Source organism: Seriola dumerili, unplaced genomic scaffold (assembly GCF_002260705.1).
Source record: "Seriola dumerili isolate Sdu_G_001 unplaced genomic scaffold, Sdu_1.0 BDQW01000493.1, whole genome shotgun sequence".
Lineage (NCBI taxonomy): Eukaryota > Metazoa > Chordata > Actinopteri > Carangiformes > Carangidae > Seriola > Seriola dumerili.
This window is the reverse complement of record NW_019174748.1, coordinates 785,785-800,354: the sequence shown is the minus strand read 5'-3', so window position 1 is coordinate 800,354 and position 14,570 is coordinate 785,785. Positions and strand designations below refer to the sequence as shown.

Sequence of the window (14,570 nt, the reverse complement as noted above, 5' to 3'; positions counted from 1 at the left end):
GAAGTGAAAAAATGTCTTGTTTTTGGGGACCCCTGTGGTGAGAAGCATTGTCAAATCAATGTTTGTCATCAGTGAAGTGAGAAAATTCAGTCAAAAAGTTTCATGATTTCATCTCCTGTTTCCATATTTGTCTCCCCTTCCTTTTTCTCCCACCACCTCCCACTTTTCCTTCCCCCCTACCTCTGTTTTCCTTTTGCATCATCCCTCTCTCTCTCCTAGCTAAAAGCTGCCCTACATATTGAAGGATAGATATCGTTGCATCACCACAGGCTACACAAAAAAAAATTACACACACACTGCAGAAAACATGCTGCACACGCTTTCACAAAGATGCCTTCATACCACACACACACACACACACACACACACACACACACACACACACACACACACACACACACAGAGGTGGATTAATTATTATTCGGTTGCCAAGGAGATGATGGAAGAACGAGCAAATCTGTCAGCTCCCCAAAGAGACTGAAGGCTCTTCACACTTCATCCTCTCTCTCTCAGTTTATCTCTATCTTGTTCTGCCACTCAGTCCAAGGGGGAGGGTTTAATGGGTATATATTATCTATTATATCATATGTAATTGTTACCATGGTGATAATGTAGGCTTTAAAGGAGGGACCCTTTTAGGGCCCTCATGGTTTTATTCTGGTTCTTGTGTCAAGCAATCTTCTCAGTCCTGATGGAATATTTTGACATTTAGTCGATTAATCAATTAGTCAATCAATAGTAAATTAATCAACAACTCTGGTGATGATTATTATTCATATATTTTATAAGGAATAAATGCCAAATTTAGTCTGGAGTGAGCTTTTTCAATCTGCCTAGCTCCAAAAAGCATAAAGATTTATAAAAGTTATATCAGCAAATTTCTGGATATTTTTTGATGAAAAGTAATGGTAAGCTTGGTATAGAAGCTTATAAGCTAATGAGAGTTGTGGACTAATGGAAGTTCTGAGTTATATTTTAAGAATCTATAAATCAACAGATTTCCAATGGAAGTTTTGATTCTCTGCTATAAATGAATAAAATAATCTCTGTAAGGTAGTGCTGACTTTGATTTTTTTGCTAAATAAATCAAGACAGGTCTAAAATCAGCTAATTCTCAGTGGAAGTTCTGATTTTTTTTCTCACTTGTATCGATGTATTTGAGGACATCACCTTGGGACATGTCAGCATGTTCAGACTAGTCTGGGAAAGAAAATACAGAATGTACCTGAGGTGTCAGGTGAGACCACACAGTTCAGTGTGTGAGGGTGAGAGGTCATCCTGTAAGCAGTAAAAATTCTTTTAAGTGTTAAATTGTTTTATTGTGACTTTGTAAAGATGTAACAGGAAGAATGGACACCATGACCAAAACCAAAGCCCTTTGCAAAAAATTATAGAGAAATGTCTTTTTAATCACAGAATCATCGCTTATTTCATTTGATCAATGACTTCATAGAAAGAGACACAGGCAGACTGTGTGTGTGTGTGTGTGTGTGTGTGTGTGTGTGCGCGTGTGCGTGTGTTGCTTTCATCTCGTTCACCTCTTCTGTCACTTTTAGTTAGTGTGTGTGTGTGTGTGTGTGTGTGTGTGTGTGTGTGTGTGTGTGTGTGTGTGTGTGTGTGTGTGTGTGTGTGCGTGCGTGCGTGTGTTTGTGCCTAAGGGGTTAAAACCATCAGTTGATGGTCTCAGTATTGTCTGGAGTGTGTGTGTGTGTTTGTGTGTGTGTGTGTTTTTGGGGGGATGGGGAGGAACTAATAAGCTTAACTGCCTCCCCTCCTGCCTGTTTCACCCTTCACTGCCCTTCCTCCTCCTCCTCTTCCTCCCTCAGGGTCTAATGGCTGACTGAACAATGTTTAGTGTCTGTCTGAAGGAGCTAAATGGATAGGATGGCCATCTATCAACCACACACACACACACACACACACACACACACACACACAGAATGGTCCTCCCCTTTGTCTGATCCCTTGTCAGAAAAAAGGAGGTGACATGTTTATTTTTTGTCCCAGTTTGTGTTTAATATTCACTACTTTATTCTTTTTTAGTTACTCTGATGCAGTCGTCATGACAACAAAAGGTACACTGATATGTCAGTTATAACCGGGCTACATGATCAGCTGTACTGAGAACGAGCAGACCAGATAGAGTTGCAACAACACTTTGTCCATCCAAACACACTCCTGACCTGTTGGTGGTGCTAATGAACCAGTCATTATTAAACTCACAGAGAAATAAGAAAGGATGCGAGCAGTTTTCTTACATGACTTCTGGCATTTTTCTTCCTCCAGAAAAGCTACTCAGGTTTAAATCAACAGATTTCCAGTGGAAGTTCTGACTTGGATTTTGTGGCACAAAGAAAATAGCCTCCATACAGAAGAAAGACTTGGGAGAGTTAAATTTGCTGATTTGTACTGGAAGTTCTAAATTGTTTTTTTTTGTTTTTTTTTTGGTGAACAAAGAAAATATGCTCTGCGCAGAAGAAAGACAACAACAAAGAAAATACGCCATAACAAGGCTCATGGGTGTTAACTCTGAAGATTGCTACCAATTGAAGTTGTACATTAGGTTTTTTTTTGTATTGTTTTGTTTTATTTTCTTATAAACAAAGAAAATAAGCTGCATTACAAGAATAAAGAGCATTAAATCAGAAATTACTAATAGAAGTTCTGACCTAAATTTTGTGATAAAGCAAAAAAAAAAAAAAACCTGCAGACAGAAAGACTTATGAAAGTTAAATGGGCAAACTTTAAATGGAAGTTCTGACTTGTTTGTTTATTAGTTGTTTCTTTGTTTGCTTTTTCATAAAGAAAAACTATAAGCTTCTTACACAAGAAAGAGATCAGCTGTAATGAGTGAGCTGTACTGAGAGATGAATCATCATTTTGGTTTTTGATAAATACAGAAAATGAACTCGGCACAGAAGAAAGACTTGCAAGAAATTAGCAGATTTCCAATGGAAATTCTGACTTTATTTTTGTGAAAAATAAAGTAAAAAAGATAGACTTATGAGACGCAGATTTAGTTCAGTAGCATAAAATCCACAAACCAGCATAGTTTTAGTCATTTCCAGTCGCATATTAATAGTAGTAAAACACTGTATAGTTTCCAGCTGAGATGTTTCCTTGAACAGATCACAGATCCTTCATATAGTAAAAAAACTTCTTGGCTGTAGCTCCACACACTCAATGACTCTGTTGTCGGGGCTCTTTAGTATCAAAGGGAAACTTGAGGAAAACATCATTTTCAAATTTGTTCACATTATTGCAAGCGCAGTCAGGGGGGAGAGTCTGCAGGAGAGAAGCAGCAGCAGCTGGATGAAACCTGAGCGTAGCATGCTAACAGACAGGCTGTGTGTGTGTCTGTTGTAGTGAAAGTGCAGGCCAGTGTTGAGTTTCAGGAGTTTCAGGCTGCTGTAATGTGTTGGTGAATGAAAGAGAGATGCAGACAGATTGAATGAGAGCTGAATGAGTCTGCTAACAGACACTAATGTATCTGACAGAACAAGACTTTCTTTCAAGGTCTTTGCCAAAATAAAACACAAAAACCAATATATATATATATAATACAAGATGAGCATGATACATTATAAGATAAAATGAAAACAGACAGCTTTACTTAAACAGTGAAAATAAACAACAAAAATGTAAAAGATGTAATTAACAACTTTGGATACGGAAGTTCTAAACTAGGGTTTTGATAAAGACAAAAAAAAATATTTTGTGTTGTGGAAAGACTTCGTGTCAAATTAGCAGACTTCCAGTTAAAATTCTGCATTACGTTTTTTTGATAAACAAAGACACATCTATGTGAAAGAGAGAAAAAAGATATCTAGTGGAAGTTCTACATAAGATTTTATTTTTGTATATAGGACATACAAGTGTTGAATCAGTACATTTCCAATATTCAGCAATAGGGTTTTTTATAAGATGCAAATAAACTTTGCCCTGTACATATACACGAGTAAAAATAAAAACACTGGTTTTCTATTGAATTTCAGCATCAGATATTTTTTTTACATTTTCTGATAAACACAGAAAATATAGATATAGAGGAAACACCTGCTGTTAAATGAGCAGGTTTCCAATAGAGGTTCTGTATTAGATTTCAAAGGAATGAGCTCGATACAGAAATAACTTAATGAGACTTAAATGTGCGGATATTCAGTGGAAATTCTGACTTGAATTTTTTGTTGATTTAAGAAATAACCTCCAACCACCTCCCACCTTACTTGCTCAGTTGTCCACATATATTTTTCCAATTGAATATGTTTGAATCAGAGACAGAGCGGGCCTTAATCAGTGTGTTTCAGTCTGTTAATAGTCAGTAGTTGGTGGAGCTGCAGTTAGTCAGAGTAATAATAGTATTTAGCAGCTGTGTGTGTGTATGTGTGTAATCAGATCCATTACCAGAGTCATTGGTCATATAGCTGGTATGGCTGTTTGTATGTCTGTGTGTGTAAGGCTGATAATACCCATCTTGAACACACACACACACACTCACACAGTTAGTATTATCAGTAATAGAGTTGGTTTATCTCAGCTTTACCCCCCTCTCTCCCACAACATTGGACTGGACCACACATTTAATAGTTATTTCAAACACACACACACACACACACAAATACTCGGAGGTATTGCATTACAGTGGAATTTCAGGCAGCTGGATGCAGGCCTCTGTGTGTGTGTGTGTGTGTGTGTGTGTGTGTGTGTGTGTGTGTGTGCGCGCGCGCATGCATATGTGAGTGTGTGCGCATGCACAGTGATATCAAGTTTCCACCAATAGCTGCAGAATAAACAGTGAAAATGAAAAGGTGTGATTGGTTTTCTGAAATGTATAAACTGCTGCACAACTTCAGTTTGTAACGGACTCTGTTTAACACAAACTGAAACCATCTGTCATCAAAAACAGTGAAATATGATGTGTATGAGTTAAATCAGCATATTTCCAATGGAAGTTCTGATTTGGATTCTTAAAAGAAACCAAATTAGCTTTAGCTTAGTTTTATTATTAAAGTTTTGACTAAGATTTTTTTAAAGCTAAAATCAGCTCTGCACGAGAAGATTTATGAATGTTAAATTGGCAATTTTCCAAGAGAGGTTCTGACTTGGATTGTTGAGAGAAACAACATAATCTCTGTGCAGAAGTGAAACATGAAAGTCAACCATAAGATTTCTGTCTTGGATTTAGCTTAGGTTTTTCCAAAAAGATAATTATTTCTATGGAATATAAATCGGCAAATTTTCAAATGAAGTTTTGAAAGTAATTCTTTAAAAAAAAAAAAAAAAAAAATGCTTAGTGCAGAAATAAGAATGAAGTTTTAAAGTTTTAGTTAAAGTTTTAAATATCATGTTATTAAAACTATAGAAAGTGAGAGAGTGAGATATAGAGAGAAAGTTTTTATTTCAGTTGTCTCTCTCATGAACCAATTGAACTACTTGAGCTCCATTTTGTGTGTGTGTGTGTGTGTGTGTGTGTGTGTGTATGTGTGTGTGTGCGTGCGTGCGTGCGTGCGTGCGTGCGTGTGGTGTGCTGACAGACACATACACTCTGTCAGATCAAACCTGTGTGTTTCATTAACTGACAGGATCGTGTGACAATAACAAATTGAACTCTCCAACTGTTCCTCAGCACAAAACTGTTAATAATGAGTGAAATAAATCAGCTGCAATCAATCTGCAAAGACCGACTCATCAATATGTACTAGTTACTAATTATTAGTAATAATACGACAAATAGTAATTTTCGAGGGGATTAGATTTATTGAATCCGAGGGATTGATAATATGTTAAAGGGAGAATCAAGAAGAAACAAGAAATTGAAAATAATTCAAAGATCAACGCTAAAGCTAATTTATCATCAGTGTTGCTATTGCATAGTTTGTTCAATAGAGAGTGCTACAACTCCTCTGTTTCCACCATCTTTTCAAAATTAACGCTAACCACCTGAGCTAATGTCTGACCATCCCATCACATTTCTTATCTTTATTGGCAATATTCAAATAGAACAAAGGGAACAAGACAAACACAAGGAAATCGTCAGCATAGAGTCAAACAAAAACGCTCAAGAACAAAATAGACAACTACACATGATTTAAGGCTTTCCACAGTAAAGAAAATATACAGTTATACATTTAATGAAGTCAAAGGAAAGTAAGATTGAAGAAATTGATAAAATAAAAAAAGGATTTCATTTAATAAAGTGTAATAATCCAATGGGGGTCAATGGGGAAAGTTGCATTGTGGGTAACATGAGTCCGACATGGTATAAAGGAACAAACACTTCCTGTTAGTCCCTCCCACTTCTGTTCTGATCAATAACCTCTGACCTTGACTAATCTCTGTACAGCTGCTGCTCTCTTTCTGATCAAACATCCTGCACCATATATCGATCGCCTGATCAGTGTGATCAGTTCCTGCTGAACTGCAGTCAATGAGATCAGCTCTGACAGCCTATGATCATCAATCAATAGATCAGCTGATTCATTCAATCACTGTCATTGATTGTGTGTGTGTTTGTATTTTGCTTAAAAGTAAACCTTTGGAAATAATCTCATATGGCTGTAGATAATAAATTAGAGTGTTGTTTCACACTCAGTCTCATATTTGATTGTTTGTGATGACCAGGTTTCTGATTGGGTCGTGTTTGTCTGTGTGCTCAAAACATGGTTAAGAGGTTGTTGGCTTTTTCAGAACTTTGCTTAGAAATTTGCCAATTTAACGCTCATAAAGTCTTCCATCTGTACAAGCGTATTCTTTTTTAAAAAAATTCAAAGTCAGAACTTCTGTTTAAAATTTCCTGATTAAAATATTTTTTTTGTATAGTTTTATTTTTTATTTATTTAGTTTTTACAAAAGAAAAATCCAATTCAACTCCCATTACAAATCTTTTGATTTAACTCTTATATCTCTTTCTTCTGTATAAGGCTTATTTTCTCTCTTAGAATAACCCCGCTCAGAGCTTCCATTGGAAATGTGCTGATTTAACGCTTTCTAAAGTCTTTCTATCATACAGATTCATATTTGACTATTTGTGATGACCTGGTGTCTGATTGGTTTTAATTTTACTGAGTGTTATTGAAATATTGTTCAAACTGTGCTGATTTGTAACAATTATGTTACTGAACTAATTTTCTGTCTAGAAAAACAAATCTACTTTATTTAGCAAAAAATCTGAGTCTGAACTCCCATTGAAAACTGAGCCAGACAACACACAGATTGTAGAAGGGAGAGAGGTTAAAGGTCACATGTCAGAGAGAGAGAGAGAGAGAGAGTGTGTGTGTGTGTGGGGGTGTGTGTGATGTGTGTGTGTCCTCAGGCTGTGTTTAGAACAAAGCAGGCGCTGACAGTTTGAAAACCAGCCGGAGGTCACAGGTCAGAGGTCAGAGGTCATTTCCTCTATCGCACTCGCCCTCTCTCAGTCTGCGCTCTTGTCTGTTCCAGTGAAACGTCATCAGCCCGACTACTGTTCACATTCAGAGTCCACATAAGTCCAGGTGTCCTGAAGAGGTCTCACTCTGTCTGTTTTATCAGGACACTTTAGCAGCTGAGTGTGTGGACATGGGGTACACAAGTATCCAGAATGCATTTCACATCAACCAGTGGTGATAATGGAGATATTGAGCAGTGACTGTTATTAAGTCATTTTGTGTCTAGAATCCACTTTTTTCTGACTGCTTTCTCAGTCAGCCACCAAGCTGCACCAGACATGCACTGTGTCTGTAAGTTTGGACAATAGTCTGTCAACAAAGCTCTATAAGTAAATATTGCCAATAAAAATCAATAAGTACACATGATTGAAAAAAGGCAGAGCAGTCTATGTATGTATTTTATATATGTTATGATGGATAATCTGTTTATTCACTCTCACTGTCAATTAGGCTTTTAATTTATTTCAAAGCAGACATTTATCTGGTCCATGGTCTGTGAAAGAAAGAAAGAAAGAAAGAAAGAAAAGGAGGTTAAGGAGGGAAAGAACAAAAGACAGAAGGAAAGAAAGACAGACAGAAAAAGAGGATAACGAGGGGAAGAAAGAAGAAAAGGAAGAAAGAAGACAGAGGGTGATGAGAGGAAGAAAGAAAAAAGCAAGAAATAAAAGAAATGAAGGAGAAAAGGAAGGAAGGAGGGAAGGAAGATAAAGGAAAAAACAAATAAAGATGAAGAAAGCGGAGCGAGGGATGAAGGAGGAGTGTGTGTAGTTCTCTGAGTTCTCTCAGTGTGTTAATTAGCTGTCTGCTCGTTAAGCAGCCGAGCTTAATTAGAGCTGACGAACTACTCACTCACTCTCACACACACACACACACACACACACACACACACACACACACACACACACACACACACACACACACACAGTATTGAGGCAGCAGGTCTGACTCACAACGGTTACACAATCCTGTTTCACGGAGACACACACACACACACACACACACACATGCACACACAGTATTGAGGCAGCAGGTCTGACTCACAACAGTTACACAATCCTGTTTCATGGAGACACACACACAGAGACACACACACAGCAGCAGCAGCAGCAGAGCGAGGGAGGAGATGTTAAAGTAGGACACTGCAGCAGACACCAAACGCAACACACAACTTGCTGACACAAATCTGTGCTGTAAAAATGTATTTACAGTTATAATCCATAAGTTTTCTTTATATATAAAACAACAAACTGGTCATTAGAATATGAGCTGAATTTTCCCAAACACCAGACCCTTCAAGAAGAATGTGTCACGTTTCATTTGGTGCAGTGTTTTTTTTTTTTGGCAGTAAGAAAGAAAAACACAAAATTGCCAAATTTCGAATGGGAGTTTTGTATCCAGACCGCTTTGGAATAGTTTTCCTTTGATGGAGCTTGGCTAGCAGTTCCCACCTGCTTCCATTCTTTGTGCTAAGCTAGGTTTGGACCTGTGTCAGTCCTGGAAATGGAGAGGGCTTACTAAGGGTTTTTTATTCAATATAGACATCTTAGAGACTTTGAATTCATTTCTGAATTACAAACGTGTCAGTTTCTAATTGTGGCTTCAAGGGCAGGAAAAGCCACAAGACTTCCATTCAAAACTGTCAATTTGCAAGTTACTTGACAGTCGTGGGCAGTCGCCTTACAACTGATGGTTCTACCACAAATTTACACACACATACGCACGCACACACAGACACACACACACACACACAGACACACATATACACCTACAAAAGGTGACAGATGACAGACGGTCATCAGAGAGGAAACGTTGAACTACAAACTGAAAAATTCCATTTTCTTTCTTTCTTTCTTTCTTTCTTTCTGTCTATCTTTCTTTCTTTCCTTCCTTTCCTTACTTCTACTTCTACGTTTTTTTGGTCCCACCTTGCATCCATCCTTCTTCCGTTTTTTTCTCCATCCTTCATCTCTGTTTCCTCCCTCCTGTCTGTCCTCTCTTTCTCTTTCCTACACCCCCTCCCTCTCATCTTCTCTCCTTCCCTCCCCTCCCTCCTCTTCCTCCTCTTCCTCTGTGGTGTTTTTCTGGGTCAGACACAGGGAGGGAGGCGGGAGGTTTGGGGAGATTTGGGGGGAATCTTATTTTAGTCGCTCCACATTTTCAAACAGACTGCTCGTCTCCTCATCAGCCCTCTGCCATATTTAACATCACACACTCACAGATATATGTACATAATCATCATCACCATCACCATCACCATCACCAGCCTCGTTCCTCTCCAGTAAAATCTAACCCAGTTCCTTGGTCTCATGTCTGTAAAATGGCGTCTGTTTTCATGCAGATTAAAAACGATCCAGCACTTTTGGTCAGATTTTCATAAAATTTTTTGGTGGATGTTCGGGGGATGAATCCTGATGATTTTTGGTGAATTTTGACCCGTGGTAACAATCAAGTGGTATATGATATATATAATACTTTTAATGGTGTCATTTTACTGTTTGTTTTTGCTGATAATACTGACACACTTTTACTAAAGTAAAAGATCTCAACGCTTCCTCCACCCCTGGGTGTAGCTCTAAGCAGTAATAATAGTGTGTTGTCTTCTGTCCATGTTTCAGATCCGTGTGGATGGCATCCCGCCGCCGGCCCAGAATGCTTTGCTTTATGAGACGGTGATGGTGGTAGAAGGGAAGCCAATCCTCAGAGACATGGTGTTCAGTCCAGACCATCAGTACATCTACCTGCTGAGTGATAGACAGGTAAATACACACACACACACACATACACACACAAATCTGGATGTTTGCAGTGCAGAGTTAAATCAGGAGATTTCCAGTGGAAGTTATAGAAGCTCTAAATAAGGTTTTTCAATAAATAAATAAAACAAAGAACAGCTATGTACAGAAGAAAAGCCTTTGATTGTTAAATCAACGTGATTCCAGTAGAAGTTCTGACTTAAATTTTTTTGATTAAGGAAATAATCTCTGTGTGAAATAACCACATAAAATTGTTAAATCATCTGATTTCCAATAGATATTGGATATGGATATTATTTTACTAAAGAAAACAAAGTTATGTTCTGTTAAACAAAACTTCATACATGAGAAAGACTTGCCGAGTTAAATCAGTGGATTTCCAACGGAGGTTCTGTATTAGGCTTGTGTACATATAGAAAACATAGCAAAGTTCTGTAAATAAGAAAGAAATGTGATACAAGTGTTAAATCATTAGATTTTTGATTGAATTTATAACTTGATGTTTTATATATATAGAATTTCACAAAATACGAGTTTTAACATGTGACACAAACACACACACACAGAGTAAATCAGTATTTTGGCAGCACTGCAGTTATTTATGAGGGTGTGTTGTGTGTGTGTGTGTATGTGTGTGTGGGTGGCTGTTAGAATATAAATTCTCTTGTTTTAACATCTGCAGACAGGAAGTTGTGAATGTGAATAGCGCTCAGCTGGCGCCACCATACACACTGTTTCTGAGTGTGTGTGTGTGTGTGTGTGTGTGTGTGTGTGTGTGTGTGTGTGTGTGTCCTATGTTAAAAATCTCATTGTACCGTTGAGAGGAAGCAGATCTGAGTTCAACAACTGTTAGTTCCTGTGCAGCTGATGACACACACACAGACATACAGACTCACAGACACACACACACAGAAATATGTTCATATTCAGATGTTTGTGTTGGTGATTCAGACGTTCTCAGTGTTTCAGTTCTGATGTCAGTAAACAGCTGTGGGAGCTCAGCTGCTTGTCAGTGAAGGTCTCTAATGTTTCTTTTCCTGCAGGACTCTGAGTCTCTGACAAAGTTGAACTTCATATCATCATATATAATGATGTTTACAAACAAACATGCAGCACAAATGACTCTGCAGTAGACAGGTATTTGGCTCTGGCTCCGATCGGCAGTGATGTAAACACAACACCCGGGTGAACCTGCTAATTTTCACCCCTCTTCCTGCTGTGACGTCTTTCAGAGCACAGAGATTGTAAACACACTTGTTACCTGTCCAGTGCAGTGCTGTTAAACCAGTAACAACGTGGTTATACTGCGCATGGGGATGAAAGAGTGAGCTGCAGCCCTGAAATCAGTTTTAAAAACACACAATCACTGATCGAAGCCTCTCACATGGAGGCTCTGACACTGACAGCAGCGCCAACCCGGGGATGAGACTTGACAGATCTGTTTTACCAGTGTGCACAGCGGCTAGCAGCTCACTGTCTCTCCACTGCTTCTGTGTGTGTGCTCTGTGAGTGCATGTGATGACATCATTCCTTGCAGTTGTGTGTGTCCTCAGTCCAAACTGAAAGCAAACTCGATTGGGTTATAACCACTAATTTTGGTGGAAAAGGGAGGCGGCAGCAAGTTTAAAACGACCTTGTAAACCAACCAAAGAACCCAACTTACAGTGATGAGATCAAATCAAACCCAGACACTCAGCACATATATGCACAGTTTCACAGAACGCTACTTGTGATAGAAAATGTAAAAGATACCAACCTTGTTTGTTTCAGTCAAAGTTTTTTGATAAGTTGGTCAACATCAATTAAAACACCCAAAAGAGGAAACCACTTCGATTGATTCTTCTTCAGATGTTAAAAGCTGCTGATGATTTAAAGAATCAGAATCAGAAAAACTTTATTGATCCTTGCTGAGAGGTTTCGTTGTTCCAGTTGCACAACACAGTTAGAAAAGAGGAAGTAAAAGAGTAAAAATGGGTAAAAATTCAGTGACAGGCAGAGACATGAGTCCTCAGTTGTTTCACTGCAGTGTTACATAAACACGCATCTCCATGAGACTTCAGGCTTCAGGAGAACCTCAAGCTAGTTCCCATAAACAACACAACATGTGTGTTACTGCTCTCAGGTGATGAACTCCACCTGCAGCTAAACAACAGTTTATTTCCTCATGGACGCCTCCTTTTAGCTGAATCATTCTTTATTGATTTTTTTATTTCATTTGTAAAACAGCTGCAATGAAAATGAAAAAAAAACATGTAATGACATTAGACATTAAGCATCATTGAAGCCAACATGATTGTGTTCAGGGAAATTTGTGTTTCTAATTTAATCACTTAACTAAATTTATTCCATGTGAAACATGTGTTGTAATTTATTTTGAATATCTCACACGTGTCTCCTTCATATGAATCACATGTAAAAACATCAAAAACCACAGCTGCTGCATCATTTGAATTTGTCACATGTTAAATAATTTTCACATGAGCAGAATACATGAAACACATTTAGATGTTTAGTAGCAAACATCTTCCAATAATTCACATCCAAAACTAAAAGATAAAAAAAAGCAACAACATTATAAATAGGTGACTTCTACATTTTTCAAATCACATATTTAAGTGGAGAAATTCCATATGAACTGTTCACTCTTTGTGTTTTATCCATATTCATAAAAACAATATTGTTTTTATAATAATAATGATAACACTATTATTATTATTATTATTTTTATTATTAAATCTGCTTACAATTGCATTACAGTGTCTTATAAACAATTTTCTACATGTTTATATACTGATTATAATGCTAAAAAGCCAAAACCATGGATCATCATCATCAGAATTTTTCATTTGAATTTATTTTCCTGGGATGAAGACATGAAGTGTGTTTCACGTTGATTCTTTCACTTGTACTTGTGTAAGGGATTTCTTTTAGCAGGTAGATTTATTTGAGTCTGCACAATTTAAACTCAATGCATCAGTGCAGTGAATAAAGTATATGAATGTGGAGAGAAAGTGCAGAATCAGCAGTTTTCTAAATGAAGTCTGGCAGAGACAAGATACAGCAGCACTGTTTCTTTAAAGAAAGACCTGATAATGAGGTCAGAGAGGAGACGGGACTCCCTCTCTGTGTGTGTGTGTGTGTGTGTGTGTGTGTGTGTGTGTGTGTGACAGACAATGAATGTATTCATGTGTGAACGTCTGAATGAGACAGACAAGACAGAGCGTCCACTGTGTTTCACCGTGTTTACTGTCTCCCTGCTGCAGTGAGACACACACACACACACACGCACGCTCAATGATTCACACAGTGACTGTCTACAAAATCAAGACAAATGTGTTACACACAGGCCTTAGGTTGTGTTACTGTCAGTGGTAAACCACCTAACTACTCTGAGATAACACACACACACACACACATACACATACACACACACATACACATAGAAGTGATATGGTGTTGAATTCAATGTAATATATTTATGTCTTAAACATATTCAATGCTTCCACTTTAAATCCAAAAGCATCTTCTCTAAATCTTCCTCCTCTTTGATGAACTCGTCATCATTGACATTTTCAGTTTATTGATGCAGATACAAACCTAAGAAAGACAAAAAAAAAGACAAATGTTTGGGGAAGTGGAGCAGCAGAGACTCATGCGTGTTGATCATAGATGTAAATGTGTGTTTCAGGTGACCAGACTCCCGGTGGAGAGCTGTGAGCAGTACAGCAGCTGTTCAGACTGTCTGGGATCTGGAGACCCTCACTGTGGATGGTGTGTCCTCTTCAACAAGTAAGAAACTTTTATCTATATCCATCGGTCTGAGTCACATCTCACATCTCCACTGCAGGTGTGGTCTGAACCGACAGGTACAGGTACCGGGGCAGGTTCAGACGCAGGTGCAGTGGCAGGCACAAGTACAGACGAGGACGGGTAAAGGGACAGGGACAATTTCTCCACAGTCGCTATGGTTTAGCAAATATACAAATAGTATTTTTCTCTGATTCTTCAGTAAAAACTGATTTTGTCAGGTTGTTAGTGACGTTCAAGTAAGTTTCCATCTTTGAACAGTGTGTAACCGTAATGCTGAGCTTTTACTGGCTAAAATACAAATACACTGTAAGCACTGTAGTGTATTTAAAAAATCGTGAACTTGTCTTTTAATAACACACTCTGGAAAAGGTGTCTAAGTGTAAAAGTTTTTTCTTTAAAAAAACTCAACATTTCAAGGCAGCAAACTTTAAAATCATGAGTTCAGAGATTTTTTTACTTAATTTATTTCAAGGTTGTAGAGTATCCAACGTTACTTCTGTTAACTTCCTCCAAGTTTAAACTAACATTATAAAACATCATTACAAGAAATTTTGCTTATTTCCATTTAAACATAAATCTGTGC

At 37.8% G+C, this 14,570-nt stretch overlaps 1 protein-coding gene across 1 annotated transcript in view; it reads left to right on the top strand.

Annotated features, from left to right (window-relative positions):
- The window catches only part of plxna3 (plexin A3), an 88,203-nt gene that overhangs the window by 37,118 nt on the left and 36,515 nt on the right, over positions 1-14,570 (top strand). The window contains exons 7-8 of the mRNA XM_022763904.1: positions 10,040-10,180; positions 13,866-13,966. Of these exons, the coding sequence (XP_022619625.1) occupies positions 10,040-10,180; positions 13,866-13,966 (242 nt within the window). The remainder of the gene's footprint in view (positions 1-10,039; positions 10,181-13,865; positions 13,967-14,570) is intronic.